This window comes from Osmerus eperlanus, chromosome 25, assembly GCF_963692335.1.
Source record: "Osmerus eperlanus chromosome 25, fOsmEpe2.1, whole genome shotgun sequence".
Classification (NCBI taxonomy): domain Eukaryota; kingdom Metazoa; phylum Chordata; class Actinopteri; order Osmeriformes; family Osmeridae; genus Osmerus; species Osmerus eperlanus.
In genome coordinates, this window is record NC_085042.1 from 3,085,339 (window position 1) to 3,101,188 (window position 15,850).

General features: G+C 48.0%; 3 protein-coding genes across 3 annotated transcripts in view; 2 read left to right on the plus strand and 1 right to left on the minus strand.

The window, feature by feature from the left end:
- The window catches only part of tesca (tescalcin a), a 109,193-nt gene that overhangs the window by 61,540 nt on the left and 31,803 nt on the right, over nt 1–15,850 (minus strand). The gene's annotated exons all lie outside the window — the stretch shown is intronic.
- castor1 (cytosolic arginine sensor for mTORC1 subunit 1) lies at nt 148–12,649 on the plus strand. Its single transcript, XM_062451247.1, has 9 exons — nt 148–473; nt 4,972–5,042; nt 5,888–6,081; nt 6,832–6,967; nt 7,229–7,352; nt 7,772–7,882; nt 8,178–8,260; nt 8,530–8,624; nt 11,730–12,649. The coding sequence occupies exons 1-9, from the start codon at nt 361–363 to the stop codon at nt 11,796–11,798; spliced, it is 996 nt and encodes a 331-aa protein (XP_062307231.1). The 5' UTR covers nt 148–360; the 3' UTR covers nt 11,799–12,649.
- Nucleotides 13,062–15,193, plus strand: LOC134012003 (uncharacterized). Its single transcript, XM_062451597.1, has 3 exons — nt 13,062–13,217; nt 13,606–13,727; nt 14,226–15,193. The coding sequence occupies exons 1-3, from the start codon at nt 13,181–13,183 to the stop codon at nt 14,682–14,684; spliced, it is 618 nt and encodes a 205-aa protein (XP_062307581.1). The 5' UTR covers nt 13,062–13,180; the 3' UTR covers nt 14,685–15,193.

Here is a 15,850-nt window from a genome sequence, read left to right on the forward strand (position 1 = left end):
TGCCCAAGCTTACTTGCTGACACAAGCTGTCATTGTATGTAAATCTATTATTTTGTTGTGAAATCGTCATCACTGATCTCTCAACGGCCAGGAGGGAACGATTCAGTAGTCACCTGTAGCTTTAAGACGAGGGGGGCGTGTTGTTGTACGGGGCCGTCTTTTATTTGAATACAGTAAGTGAGTGGAGTCGGATATCGGCGGATGTTTTTCTCTTTATACGCCTCTGATGCAAGACTCGCTGTAGATCAGACATTCGCCGTCAAAAGGAATGTTAAATAACATAGCGTACATACAGCGTTAGTTTAGGGCACAATTGTAGCTGCTACAGTAAAAACAAGCAATTGTCTTGCAGGAGCTATCATGGACTTACACATTCTAGACCACAGACTTCGGGTCACCAGCATTTGCAAAAATGGATTGGAAAATTTCACACACCCTCTGATCAAACTGATATTCCTGCGGAACAGAACAAGGTAAGGCTCATTTATATTTTGTGGGGAGATCTTTGTTGCAAGCTATGAATGGAAGCTTGCGAGGTAGCGTCAGCTAGCCAGCCAGCCAGCTCCCCTGTGTGTGGACGCCAGGCTTCATTCAATAGGTACAAATACTAATATTAAAAGCCCCTGTCGCACGTGCCGAGCAACAATCCTGCAAGCAACAACCACAACCTTAACTATAACAGAGAAGAGAAATCCCACACCAACCGAAAATGATAGGACTTTATGTCAGTTTTATTGCCCCGAGCAAATATGCTACCTCTGGTTGGAAAAAAAACACCGAGGAAGAAATTACGTTTTTATTTTAACAAATTAAGCTCGAATGTATTAGTGTCACGCGTTATAAAGTAAGACACTTCAGACGTACTTTGGCATTGTCCGTAGATTCAGGTTCATGCCCGGACTTGTGAGGTAGTGAGGATCAGGCTGGAATCGATGGAGGCCACAGCAGCTGTGTGTAGTGTCTGGTTAATCCCTGGAAGTATCTGCTTTGTTATGTCATTGTTTATTTTCCAGATGGCCTCGGATATGTATAGTGGATTTAGCACCGTCTATAGGGCACTAGGGCAACATTTGTAGACCAGTTAGTGCTTCTATAAATCTCACTTTCAGTAAAGGATAACTGGCTTGACTAAAAGTTGAAATCTATCGGCCTAATTCAGTTTTAAGAATGTATCAAACTCAGAGAAGGAGAGAATGAGAGAAGGGATCCTAGATCCTAGACCCCCATACCTTATGTCATCCAAGACCCTCTTTGACATGGAAGTTACTGCCTGAAACATGAAGCCAGTCTCAGTTCTCCATGCAGTCACAAACTAGCCGTGTACTTGGCACTATTTAAGGATGGCTTGTAGGAGTACTTTTGGCACCTATGAGTTCGCCTATTAGGATAGATCTACCATCTGTATCCTCGATGAGGCAAAGTGTGTGGACTGGTCACTCAACGCGTCAGACATCCCCCTGTTATCATGAGGCGGTGTTATATCAATCCAGAATGTTCTGCACCATGGACAGCACTTCATCGTTCTTAGGGGCATCATTGCGTAATCGTACCTTTTTAAAGACAACTACTGTGTTAATACACAACCTTCCAACGTCCGGTGAGTCAGTGCTTGTGAGCCTGTTTTCATGGGTGTGTCGGCAGCCAGCTAGACAGCTAGCAGAGGCCTGTGCAGGGCGTCTAGAGAACAACCAGAAAGCGCCAGAAGCCCCAGTTTGCTCTTCTCCTCCGCTGGGGTGTGTGTGTGTGTGTGTGTTGTTGACACACTGTGGAGTTATGGCATAATGCACTGTTCTGCTCTGGCCTTGGGTGTTTTTCCTGTTTTTCGGCAGGGTGGGAGAGGGGTGTGTGTGTCGGGGGGTAGTGTGGAAGTCGGGACAGCATTGTTTCAAGAAGTCCACAAAGGCTGGGTGGGGGGGGGGGGGGGGTTCTCTAACAACTAGGCCAATGTTAACACTGTGGTTAGCGTTCAGGCCTCTTTTAATGGTGAACTGGTTTTTAGTGTTTTCCCTCTCCTATCCTCCATCCCGGTGGTCTGGGCCCAGTGAGCGACCCACAAGCAAGGCAGGCATCCATGACTGGAATCTTAAGCAGGCCGCTACTCAGCACAGTGCCTAGCAACAAGGCATAGTCCCCAACTCCCAAGTACTGGTTTCAACCACAGGTTTTAGTCCCAGTTCCAACTGCAGTGGCCTTGTTGGAATGTTTTTCAGTGTCATTCAGCAGGCCCATCCTCCAGAACAGTCTAGAAGGTGGTGAGAGCACCCATGCTTTGTGGCTTTCTGTCGCCCGCTGAAAGCTCTCCTCCTGTCTAAACTGAACTGAACCTGCTGCAGATTTCCAGGAGAGGAGCTAGGCTGAGGTTAGCGGAGAGCATAGGCTACAGTTTAAACCCCACCCATACAGGGTGATAAGGGTCTGATCCATCTGGTCTAGCTACACTGTGTGTGTGTGTGTGTGTGTGTATGCTATTGTGTTAATATATGAAGTGTGTGTGTGTGTGTGTGTGTGTGTGTGTGTGTGTGTGTGTGTGTGTGTGTGTGTGTGTGTGTGTGTGTGTGTGTGTGTAGACTATCTAAGGCCCCAGGCTGATACCCCAGTCCCTTGTAGCCCATTAACAACAGCACAGGGCTGTGGCTACAATGCTGCCTCTAAGACCAAAACAATAGATGTTCTTCCACTTGTCTGCCCCAGCAGGCAGGGCTGGCCGGGAAGGGAGCCTCTGTTTGCTCTGGAGGGGCCTGCAGGTGCTCTGGTCCTGGAGGGCTGTGGTCCTGGAGGTCCTGGTCATAGAAGGGTCCTGGTTCTAGAGGGGGTCTAGTCCTACAGGGGTCCTGGTTCTAGAGGGTCTTGGTTCTGGAGTGGTCCTGGTCCTAGAGGGGCTCTGGTCCTGTAAAGGTCTGGTGCTGCTTAAGTCGGACTTAGCAGTAGCAGCCAAGTTAGGTTTGTTTCTGGTAACAAAAGGCTGGAAGGTAGCTGAGGCCTAGGTAACATAGCTTAGCCATCTGGGACATGAACTCTCTTTATCTCTCTCTGTCTCTCTTTCACCAAAGCATACTTTTTATTTCCTCTGTTTATTCAGGGTCAAAGTCCATCATTTTGTTTGCTCTTCGGTTGAACCTGTCACCTGCATTCTCTTTAACCTGTACATTTAGTCTCTCTAACTTCTCCTCTCTCTGTCACTCCATTCCTCCCTCTTTCCCTCTCCACCCTTTTCCCATCCCCCATCCCTCCCTCCACCCTCTCCTATGTTTCTTTTTTCATATTATTCCTGCAGTGTAATAGTATAGTGTAGTGTAGCTGTGTAATGCTGTAATAAAGGGTAGTGTGGCGTAGCTGTATAGTGTAGCTGTGTAATGCTGTAATAAAGGGTAGTGTGGCGTAGCTGTGGAGTGTAATGTAGTGCAGCTGTGTAGGGTAATGTAGTGCAGCTGTGTAGGGTAATGTGGTGTTGCGTTGCTGTGTGGTGGGATGTTGAGACAGTGAGAACCACAAAACAGGAAGCCAGACTAGCAGCAAGACCAGCCTCTCATGCTGCTGCAGCTCCAAAGGGAAGAACAAAAATCGAGCCTGCTTCAGCTGAAGGGTGGTCGTCCTGGGCTAGCCCCAGTGCTGTCCTAGCCCCAGTGCTGTCCTAGCCCCAGTGCTGTCCTAGCTCCAGTGCTGTCCTAGCCCCAGTGCTGTCCTAGCCCCAGTGCTGTCCTAGCTCCAGTGCTGTCCTAGCCCCAGTGCTGTCCTAGCCCCAGTGCTGTCCTAGCTCCAGTGCTGTCCTAGCTCCAGTGCTGTCCTAGCCCCAGTGCTGTCCTAGCTCCAGTGCTGTCCTAGCCCCAGTGCTGTCCTAGCTCCAGTGCTGTCCTAGCCCCAGTGCTGTCCTAGCTCCAGTGCTGTCCTAGCCCCAGTGCTGTCCTAGCCCCAGTGCTGTCCTAGCCCCAGTGCTGTCCTAGCTCCAGTGCTGTCCTAGCCCCAGTGCTGTCCTAGCTCCAGTGCTGTCCTAGCCCCAGTGCTGTCCTAGCTCCAGTGCTGTCCTAGCTCCAGTGCTGTCCTAGCCCCAGTGCTGTCCTAGCCCCAGGACTCTTCTAGCCCCAGTACTGCCCCAGCTCTAGTACCACTACAGTACGGGATCATGCTCATGGTGACAGGTCAACAGGAAGTAGCACGCTCATGGTGACATGTCAACAGGAAGTCACAGGAAGAAGGGCATGTAATATATGCTTCCCCCCCTCTGTCTCTCTATCTCTTTCTCTCTGTCTGTCTGTCTCTCGATCTCCCCCCCCGGCCCATTTCATAGAAAGGATTACATTTTGCCGAGTCATCAGCTGGATGGGGAGAGAGAGAGAGACAGACTATTTCCTGCTGGTTCCCCGGCCCCCCGCTCGCCCCCCCCCCCCCCCCCCCCCCCAGCCCAGCCATCAAGCTGGTTCCCCTGCCCCCCACCCCCAGCTTCCTATCTTACCAGTACAAAGCATCTGACAAAGGCCTCATTCACCAGATCAGGACAGTGTCCAGGCCCAGCTAGCTACTGTCTCTGAGACGCAAACTATTTGGGTTTGGGCCTCAAACTGTTCTGCAAAAACAACACGTACACATACACACTCCCAGCCTGTGCTTTGTGTTCAGCTGTACTAAAAGACCCCCGTCACTGTTTCTTAGAAGCAGACCAGTTCAGAACCTCCACTGTGGACAGGAAGGGTTGGCTCAGTTCTGCTGACTGAGCCTGGCGCTGGGCACTGGGCCAGGATCTACCTCTACCAGCCCCCTACACACACACACACACACACACGCACACGCACACGCACACACAGTGATCACCAGTTGTTTGTATTTGCTATTAAATGTATATTTATCTCTTCTTTTACCCCCCCCCCTTTCTATCTCTCTTTCCGCTCCCTCTCCCTCACTTCTCTCTCCTACCTCTTTTCTCCATCTTGTCCTCTCTCCCCCCTTTCCTCTCTGCTCCCTCTCTCTATCTTTCAGGTGTAAGTTCTTCAGCCTGACAGAGACACCAGAGAACTACACAGTGGTGCTGGACCAGGAGGGCTTCAAAGGTGCATGACCTACCCACCCACCCACCCACCCCCCCTCTCTCTCTCTCTCTCTCTCTCTCTCTCTCTCTCTCTCTCTCTCTCTCTCTCTCTCTCTCTCTCTCTCTCTCTCTCTCTCTCTCTCTCTCTCTCTCTCTCTCTGTCTCTGTCTTTCTCGTTTGCTTTCCTTTTCTCTCCCACCCTCTCTTTCTTTCGTTCTCTTTCCCTCCCTCCCTCCCTCCCTCCCTCCCTCCCTCCCTCCCTCCCTCCAGGGCAAATGTCCCTGTGGGGAGAGTAAAGGGAGGAGGAAACGTTAGAACTCATTAGAGGAAGTTGGAACTGCTATTATATTAACAGATAAATAGCATGGCTTGCCCGGACAAAACTGAGCCAAGTCATTCCAGCTGGTATTTGTAATGCAAAACAGACAATCTTGTTGGAAACAGTGTACCACTGTTGTGTTAAGACAGAGGTATCACGAGGCCTGCATGGCAGCTAAACATGGATGCCCTACTTCTTGACAGCTCCATAGTTACAGATTTCGGTTTTCCTGCACGCTGTGATCGAATACAGTAACCCTGGATGACCTCTGACCCCACACACAGCCAGTATCAATCGTGTGTGTGTGTGTGTGTGGGACCGAGGTACATACGAGACACTTCCTGTCATATATTTAGGCTGATGTGTGGCTAAATATATCTGGGGACCTTTAGTCCCTTGTGTTGGTACCGAGGGAGGAGGGTGAGAGGTGCCTGAGAGGGAACACAGGAAGGCAGCTGTGTGGAACCGAAGACGGGCCTGGAACTGACCGTCCGCGTGCGTGTGTGTGTGTCCAATCTGACTCCCCCCCCTCTCCCCTCTCTGACCAGAACTTCCGTCCTCGGACCACTTGCTGGTGGAGAGCTCCGTCTGGCTGCCCCTCAACGTGGTCTCCAACGGCAACGCGTCCAGCAGCTCGCAGGCCGTGGGCGTGACGAAGATCGCCAAGTCCGTCATCGCCCCCCTGGCCCAGCAGCACGTGTCCGTCTTCATGCTCTCCACCTATCAGACAGACTTCATCCTGGTAAGACCCGCCCAGGCCCCTCCCACACACACACATACACCCAGACCACCTGTGGGGCCGACGGCTTAGTCTTTATCGACAAAACACAAACACAGAATTAACAAGTCCGGCCCAATTTCATCTGTGCACCAAATGACCGTTAACCGTCCCCCGATGCTGGTCCAATCATGTGCAGCGTTGTAATATGCACAGATAGTACAGCCATATCCCCACATCTTATTGGTCCATGTGGCATCCGACCCTGCTACTGAACATTCAGACTGACTCCTGAACATGCATGTGTCCACTAGCACTGGCTCTTGCTAAGCGATATGGGCCGCAGAGTGTGTCGACCAAGTACGTTTCTAACCAGGAATGTCTTACAAACCAGCGGGGGTAGAGAGGGGAGGGGGAAGGGTAGACCGGAGGGGTCAGTAGTAAATAAATAAATACAAGTTTAGCGGACAATAAGGCCAGACTGACTGTCAGCAGATATGTTAATTCTTCATGTGGTTCTGCGTGAACGGGTCAGCTCGACCCACTTTAAGCACAGCTCACTTCTCATCCCGCCTCAGGACAACGGAAACATGAACTTAGCTTGCAGTGAACACAGTGAAAGTAACAAAGAGTTATTTTCCACTCTACATAACAATTGGGGGGGGGGGGGGTGTTTCTGTAAACATAAAACGTTTCCGGGTTCAACAACGTGACCTGTGGAGTGTCGTGTCCTGACCGCCATCTTGTCGCCTCCCGACCCTCCGGCCCCTGCAGGTGCGAGAGAAAGACCTGGCCGTGGTGATCCGCACCCTGGAGGAGGAGTTCAGCATCTACAGGGAGGTGGGTGGGGAGTCGGTACCGGTCCTGAGCCAGGACACGCACAACGGCCTCCGCAGGAACGACCGGGAAGGTAGACGTCCCAGCCGCACGCTGCCCCGGGGTCGTGGGATTCGGGGGGGAAAAGGGGTTTCGGGAGATGAGGACTCGTTTCGTTTAGGCGTGCCTTAGAGAGGGGGCATCGTTCTGGGGGTCTCTGCTGATGGTCTGTTGGATGATTGGATGATTTCTTGTTTCCAGACACGCTGACAGAGTATTTGGATTGTCTTCAGACACACAAAAAAAAGTGTTTTCCTGTTTCCGGACACACTAACAGAGTATTTCCTGCCTCCAGTGACCCAGCCCACCGTACACCCGGTAGTGATCCCCCAGAACCAGTTCTGTGTGATGAGTCTGGACCCCGACACCCTGCCTGCCATCGCCACCACTCTCATCGACGTGCTCTTCTACTCCAGCAGGTGAGAGGGAGTCAAACAGCGCCCCGAGTCAGGGGGGTGTGGCCGGGGGCTGTCCCGTACATTTAGTCATTTAGCAGACGCTCTTATCCAGAGCGTCTGCACCAGGGGAGCAGGGACGGGCCCCTGGCGCCGACGGAGCAGCCGTGTGTCTCAGTGATGTCTGAGACAGAGTCAGATGGCTGAGCGGTTAGGGAACCGGGCTATTAATCAGAAGGTTGCCGGTCCGATTCCTGTCCGTGCCCCAAAAAATGCCGTCGTGTCCTTGGGCAAGGCCTCGGGGAGAATGTCCCTGCACTTACTGTAAGTCGCTCTGGGTAAGAGCGTCTGCTAAATGACTCAATGTGAATGACGACCGGGGAACTTCACTCAACGCCACACGCTCGTGTTTTCAGTCAGTGGTGTCTATGATTCCCCTCCAGTCCTAAAGACGGTGCTCCGCCCTGCCCCGAGCTGGACTGCATCAAGTTCTTCTCCTTCTCCCTGATCGACGGCTACGTCTCTCTGGTCATGGACACGGAGGCACAGAGACGGTACGACTCTGCCGTCCTCTCTTCCGGATCCCTCTCTCCCCCTTTCTTTCCCATCCGCTCTCCCAAATCGCTCTCTTCCCCGTTCTCTCCCACCTAGATTGCTCTCTCATCCCTCCCCCCCCCCTCCCTCACACACTCACACACACTTCAACTCTATTTTGATGTTTTTTCCCTTTATCTTAGCTTTTGTTAAAAGTAGCAGATTGTGTCCTGGAGTCACTAGCACTTTGAGTGGCAGTAATTGAATGAGTGTGTGTGTGCGTGTGTGCGTGCGTGCGTGCGCGCGCGTGTGAAGGTTCCCAGCAGACCTACTGTTCACCAGCTCGTCAGGAGAGCTGTGGAGGATGGTGCGTATCGGAGGCCACCCGCTAGGGTTTGGTAAGCTAAGCTGCTGGTCTGTCAACCCTGTTACACTCTCTCCTGGGTTCTGACTATCTTCCCTGCCTCTCTCTCCCTGTCTCTCTGTCACTAACTCTTTCTGTCTCTCCGTCTCTCACTTTAACTACCTCTCTATCTCTCTCTTTCCTATTTCTGTTCCTCTGCCTCTCTCCCTCCCCTCTCTCTCTCTCTCTCTCTCTCTCTCTCTCTCTCTCACACTCTCTATTCTTCCGCTCTGTCTCTCGTCCTCCCCTCTCTCCGTTCCACAGACGAGTGTGGCATCGTAGCGCAGATCTCCCAGCCCCTGGCCGACAGTGACATCTCCGCCTATTACATAAGCACCTTCAGCTTCGACCACGCTCTGGTGAGTCCTCCGCCCTCCGACACCCCCCCTCCCGTCGCCTGCCTCTTCTCCTCCGTTCAGTCAGTTCCACCTGTCGCCAGTCGAGGGCGCTCTTTACACAGAGAACATGGCTTTGTGTGGCGATCATTGCGGTCACATTTAAGTTCGACTGGGAAAAAACGATTTTATGACATTCATACACACATTCATTCTAACATTCATACACACATTCAGTGGTGGGGAAGCTCTGACCCTAGAGTTTAAGTTGCACCTGTAGCAAGTTGGTGAAACCTCTTGTTGGATTGAAGCTGTGTGATATGATCTGTCATGGCCTGAGCAGCTTGCTTGCCTTTCAACAAAGTTTCACATCACTATCCTCCACAGTCACTAATGATTTCGTAATTTGGTAGGTTCGACCAATGTATATTTATAAACAGTTTCCTGTAGGATTATAGTGTTGTTTGTCAGACATTATCACAGTCCATACACTATAAATGTTGTTTCTTTGGGATTATAGGTGGGATTATAGGCTTTCACTATAATTAAAGACTTTGAACAATCGCCACACTTAAGCTCTTAATGTTAGTTTCATATTAATCCCTAAAGGTTCAATACATTATGTGTACCCATATATTGAACCTAGCACTATTCGGACATCGACAGTACCTTATTCTAAGTGACATTTTGGAGGGCTAGGATGGATATATCATATTTTCAACCAAGCACATGGCTAAACAAGCAAAAAATGCCTGTTGTAATAATTTCACCTGGTTTGATTTAATGAAAACAACAACAAACATTTTCAAAACAACAACAATTTTTTTTTTTTATCTCACATTGCCAGATCTTTGGGTGAAATGATGATTTTTCACTGTTTTAATTTGAACACATGTCAGTGGTTGCACACTCCTCTGTAGTAATGTCACCCAGCTGGGCCATAATACTACTAGCAATTGCATTAGAGGTCCAACGGACAATTCCTGGAAAGAGCAAGAGAAAAGGAGGAACCTAAACTAGCCTGGCTATGAAACCTGCAACACCAGCGTGAATCATCCTGTCCTGGTGTGTGCTCATCACATAGCCCACATATCTGGGTCTGACTGAGAGGTTGAAGTTTCCTTCCAACTCCCCCGCCGAAGGTTCGTCTCATGGTCAGGGAGTGGTTTGAGTCACGGCTGACGGCAGCAGCGAATGTTCTGTCTGACAGGAACCACCGCAGGTGCATCTGCGACAGGCCCGTCAGTGGACCAGCTGGGTCTAGGGCTTGCACCAGGGAGGGTTCTAGAACCGGTATGCTGGTATTGGGGCTTGTACCGGGGTGGGTTCTAGAACCGGGATACTAGATCTGGGGCTTGTACCGGGGTGGGTTCTAGAACCGGGATACTAGATCTGGGGCTTGTACCGGGGTGGGTTCTAGAACCGGGATACTGAGTCTGGGGCTTGTACCGGGGTGGGTTCTAGAACCGGGATACTAGATCTGGGGCTTGTACCGGGGTGGGTTCTAGAACCGGGATACTAGATCTGGGGCTTGTACCGGGGTGGGCTCTAGAACCGGGATACTGAGTCTGGGGCTTGTACCGGGGTGGGTTCTAGAACCGGGATACTAGATCTGGGGCTTGTACCGGGGTGGGTTCTAGAACCGGGATACTAGATCTGGGGCTTGTACCGGGGTGGGTTCTAGAACCGGGATACTAGATCTGGGGCTTGTACCGGGGTGGGCTCTAGAACCGGGATACTGAGTCTGGGGCTTGTACCGGGGTGGGTTCTAGAACCGGGATACTAGATCTGGGGCTTGTACCGGGGTGGGCTCTAGAACCGGGATACTGAGTCTGGGGCTTGTACCGGGGTAGATTCTAAGGGATACTGGGTCTGGACAGGTTTATCCATTGATTTGATGAAGTTGATTTAATAAGAGGTGGTTCTCCTCAGTGGGCAATCAGATGGAATAGTGGGTTGGGGGGGGTGGGTGGATGGGTATTACACAGCAATATTACACACATACATACCAGGGGTAGTGGAGAAAGTAAGTGAAAATTTGGTCCGCCTTTTCTAACCACCTTGGTGAATCTGACATTCTTTGGAAGGGTAAACCTGTGGTTCCACTATCTTAGTTTCACAAAAATATACGTGCTGCGTTCAATAATGGTAATGATGTATTATTTTTATCCAAAGCGGATGAGGGGGATTTGAACCCGCCACTTCTTGCAGTACAATGCTCTACCCCGGATCTATACCCATCCCGCATTAAGTTGCACATATTCAGTTCCCCTCCATTCTGCCTATAGCTGAGGAACCCTTGGTTTAAAAATGTGCTACGCAAGGTTGGGTTGCGCTTTTGCCCCAAGGACAGCTCAGAGACCTGCTAATCTTTTCTGCATTACGAGTGTGCAACCACCTGGTCACCATTTTACTGACTTCTCGTGTAGCAAAAATAAGCAATATCACCAGTTGCTGCGGTCAATATTTAACCGCCAGTTCTCTGATGTTCACTTTCACAAATGTTCTCATATTTCCTGTCAGTAAATTATGATGATGCAGCCAAAGATAAATGATAGATGCTGGTATAGGAAACGGAAATTATGAGTTCAGCACTCAACCGGTTTGTCATTTCATTCATTTGTCACGTGAACTAACCCTTTCCTCTCCTCATCAACTCCCCTCCTCTCACCTTCTCTCAACTCTTCTCCCCTGTCCTCTCCCCTGTCCTCTCCCCTTCTCCCCTGTCCTCTCCCCTTCTCCCCTGTCCTCTCCCCTTCTCCCCTGTCCTCTCCCCTGTCCTCTCCCCTTCTCACCTGTCCTCTCCCCTTCTCCCCTGTCCTCTCACCTGTCCTCTCCCCTGTCCTCTCACCTGTCCTCTCCCCTTCTCCCCTGTCCTCTCCCCTTCTCCCCTGTCCTCTCCCCTGTCCTCTCCCCTTCTCCCCTGTCCTCTCCCCTTCTCCCCTGTCCTCTCCCCTGTCCTCTCCCCTGTCCTCTCCCCTTCTCCCCTGTCCTCTCCCCTTCTCCCCTGTCCTCTCCCCTGTCCTCTTCCCTTCTCCCCTGTCCTCTCCCCTGTCCTCTCCCCTTCTCCCCTGTCCTCTCCCCTTCTCCCCTGTCCTCTCCCCTTCTCCCCTGTCCTCTCCCCTCTAGGTTCCCGAGGAGGACATAGGGAGTGTGACGGCGATGCTTCGGCAGCAGAGGGAGGAGCCAGCCTGCTGATGGCGGAGGGGGGCGTGTCTTCACCAGGTTACCCCAGACCCCTCATGCTCGGGGCCAGAGAGTGGGTCTGCATCTGTGCCTAGACTACTAGCGCTGCTCCGCCAGCAGTATTAACCATGAACGTGTTGCCATGACCACCATCACTTCTCCAAGGGAGTGTATTCCTAGAAGGAGGGTCCTTCTATTCAACGCATAGTTCAACAAGGACTTAAAATTTAGAAACTGGAAATCCATTTTTTTTTTCTTCGTGTTAAACACACGGTATCCAGTGTTCCCCTGGAGTGGGTATTCTAATGCTGTGTGTGTGAGAGCACACCCCCTTTGTGTCAAAGGTCCGAGGTGATTTCCTATTAAAACTCTGGAGAGGAGGCCTTGTCTTCCAAATGTTCACTAAATATTGAACTCTCAAGCTACTCAAACGAATTGTTATTTTGGTTCAGCCAAAAGTATTCCTGTTGAATTTATTGAGGCTTTTGAAGTATTTAGAAGTAGATTATTCTTGTTTACACTGAGAATACAAATGATTTGATGTACAACAATAAAACGCAAAAGTATTACTAAATATGAGGCCAGCTAGTGAGAGGCACTTCTCCATTTTTTTAAGAGTCAACATTTCTGAACATTTTATTGTCATTTTGAGGTCAACAACACTATATGTCTTATTTCAACTGTTTTTGATTTGCACATTGTAGCTCTACAAGAAGTTTTGTTCAGTTTAACTACTCACTAATATCATTAGCAGTGCTATTTTGTTTGGTACAATTACTTTTTTTGTACAATTACAAAAAGTATTTTGTCTAATAATTTCGAATGTGCTGCTTTATTCAATAAAGATTATGGATTTAAAAGTTTCTGTATTTGGTCATCATAAACACCATTGCAATTGCAGAATGTTTGGGAAAGCACTTCTAATAAACTTGTCATTGTACTAAATGATTCATGATGGCTGACTAACTAAGTAAGAGTCCAGGGATGTTTTTGGTATGCATCCGTCCATCATCTGACACTGCAACAGAAGGAGTAAGAGGTTTAAAATATCCTTTTAGGAAAATTCTCTTACATCATGAGATGGTCATGATCAAGCATCCACTTTCCTTCCAGATCACTTGACATGGGCGGTTAGATTATATTAGGCTAGTGGAGAGTTGAGAATGTATAGTGTCATGCTGTGACGGATGCAATCTCAATGTGACAACTCTTCCATAATTCTGTTTTAGTTTGTGTTCACAAGTGAACACTTGACTGTGTTCTCTGGTGGGTGGAAATTTAGATGTGGAAATTACCCATTTCCGACTAAACTTATCAGCTGATCCATTTTTGATGGTAGATAAGAATATCATAAATGCTGAGTTTTTGTTGAGACGATCAACACCTGCCTCACCATGATCTACCAGCAAGGAGTATCTACCAGACACCTCGGTAGGAACACAGACTAATCTCATGGGTCAGAAATACTGGGACTAGAAACAAAACAGGAATGACTTGCCCTCATAAATTAGCCTCAATACTGTGATTCTTTAATATATTGAGACGTTTCTCCATGTGAAAATGTTCCTTTATGCTTTTTTATAATGTTGTATGCACTATGATTCTCACGTGACTGTTCAGAAGATGACTTTTAAATTCAAGAATAGAAATGTGGTACATTTGCATGAAACAAAATGATCAGGAACTTTGCCCTGCATGTCGTTTGATATCGAATCTAAAAAGCTGTTAAGTTCACTCAGGGCTGTGTGTACATTCTGATTTTCTAGCATGTTTGTCAAATTGCTTCTGTCTCCCTGAAGTATCTGATATCTCTCTGCAGTGGTGCTCTCCATTCTGCTAGCTCTCAGCCTCTTGGGAGAGACAAATAACAGCTGTCTGGGCAGTCTGAAAAACCTGTATAAATTAGCAGAGCATCAAGCAAGTTCAAGCCTCGAAGCATATGTGAGTATCCGGGAAATGTGTGTGTAACCTTCGTGATCTCTCTGCATGGGGGCATAAAGTCTACCCTAATCTGCTTAGCAATGTTTATCCTTGTGTAACTGAGATGGTTAGATGGCTGTGGCTTTGGCTGGTGACTTATTCAGAAGTATTCCAAGTCAAAATGGTCCCCACATAATAATAATAATACAATTTGTAATGTGCCTTCCTTGCACGCAAAGCGCTGGCCCATACTGTTTCAAAGACTTAAAGGAAGGAATCCTGACAGTGCAGTATATGACTCTATTATCCAAACAAACGTGCAGTATATGACTCCATTATCCATACAAACTTGGTGAGAATCCTTCACATGTGAAACAACTGCTTCCAACAGAAAGCTTCTCTTTTACTTAATTAACACATTGAATCTGAAGACGATAGTTCGATCCATCAACCTGTTCCACACTGTCCATGATAACGGCCTCACCCGTTCCTCTCCTTTCTTCCTCTCGTTGACCTCAGGAGACCGTTTTCAACCTCTCGCCGTCAACTGAAGAGACTTGCCAGGACATCCCCAAGCATGTCATCGATGTCTCTGACATCAAGGAGACACTGAAGAGCCTCTACTGTTGGAACACCTTTTACAACTACCACCTTGTCGAGGTCCGGCACAACCACAAGGACTTGTCATACCCGAACGATCTCCGGGAAAAGCTGAAGGATTTAAACGGAACTATGTTTCGTACCTCTGAAAACATGATCAGAGCAGCGCCATCCATCACATTTGAACAACCTCTCAACCTCTCAAAGGTGATCAACGACAGCGACCATGCGAAAAAGATATATGGGGGGTGTGTTTTGTACCGGATAAAAAACCTACTGAAGGAGGGAAATCCCATTGTTCAAAGTCTGAAAATGACGGATGTCTGTAAAAAACGAAATCGCCGAAGAGTGCCGACACAACGGTCCACTTGTTGTTAGTGCCGAAACATGCTAACTGACTGAGCATGTTGGTTCATCTTAGGTGAAAGGTCATTTAGATTTATTTTGTAGTTGTTGGCACTGGTTACTGTATTCAGAGAAAACAGCTAATCAATGGAGATAAGACATTGTACGCCATTTATTTTTTAGCTCATGTTATATTTATATATTTAATATATTTAACAGAACAAGTTAGTGGACCATAAATTGGATTCAGCAGTATCATAATCTGTTGTAAATAAGATTCATTATAAGACAGATCTTGCATTCCTTTTTCTTCAGATGTATAAGACAATATTTATTTGTACCAATTTTTCTATTTAATAAAAATGTTTCGGAAACGTAACAAGCTATTGTCTTTGTCAGGTGTTGAATGTGCACAGGTCAGACCAACATATAGTGTGTGCCTAAATAATAGGCTGCATCATTATCTTGTGAACAATTTCTGATCAAACTAAAAGGTCTAAATTGAGGTTCAAGACTAAGCATAAATCCGTATTTCTCTGTGTTCCCCCCCTCCCCGTGTACATCTGTGGTTCTCCACAGATGTACACGCTCAGTCAGAGAGGAAGCTCAGATGATGTCATTACCCTTATCTCACACATCAATGCATCCGATGCAGATAAGTTGTTGTGGACTGTTCTGTAGGACTGTAAAAATAAAGTATGTTTCAAGTATTTGGAAAATGTGTGTGTGTGTTTTTTTGATTTGTGTGTAGAGTTCTGAGAGTATGAGGTATGCATTCAGAAAATGTGTGTAACCAATCGAGAAAAACTGTAATTCATCAATGCCAGTTAATCACTGGCAATCAACAAGTCAATTTTGAAGAAACTAATCTTGATGATTTTTCCTTTGACGTGTGTCAAAATAAGAAAATAGATGAAGGAAGCTGATATTGTCTTCATACTCCCCGACTGGCCAGTGTGTGAGTATATAAGTTTCCTGTTCTGTTAAGATGAGAAGGATTGTCTTGGTTGTTGGTTGTGTTCATGGTGTTTATAGGAAATTGAAGGCTTGTACATCATATCCGATAATGAAACCTGCAGGTAATTTCATGCAATTTGTTTCATTTGGACAGATTTTCACTTTTTAACAGTAAAACTTTAACTGAATGTTGGAATCGTTTTAACAGTTTTTATGTTTTACAAAACCATATGCTGCCACAA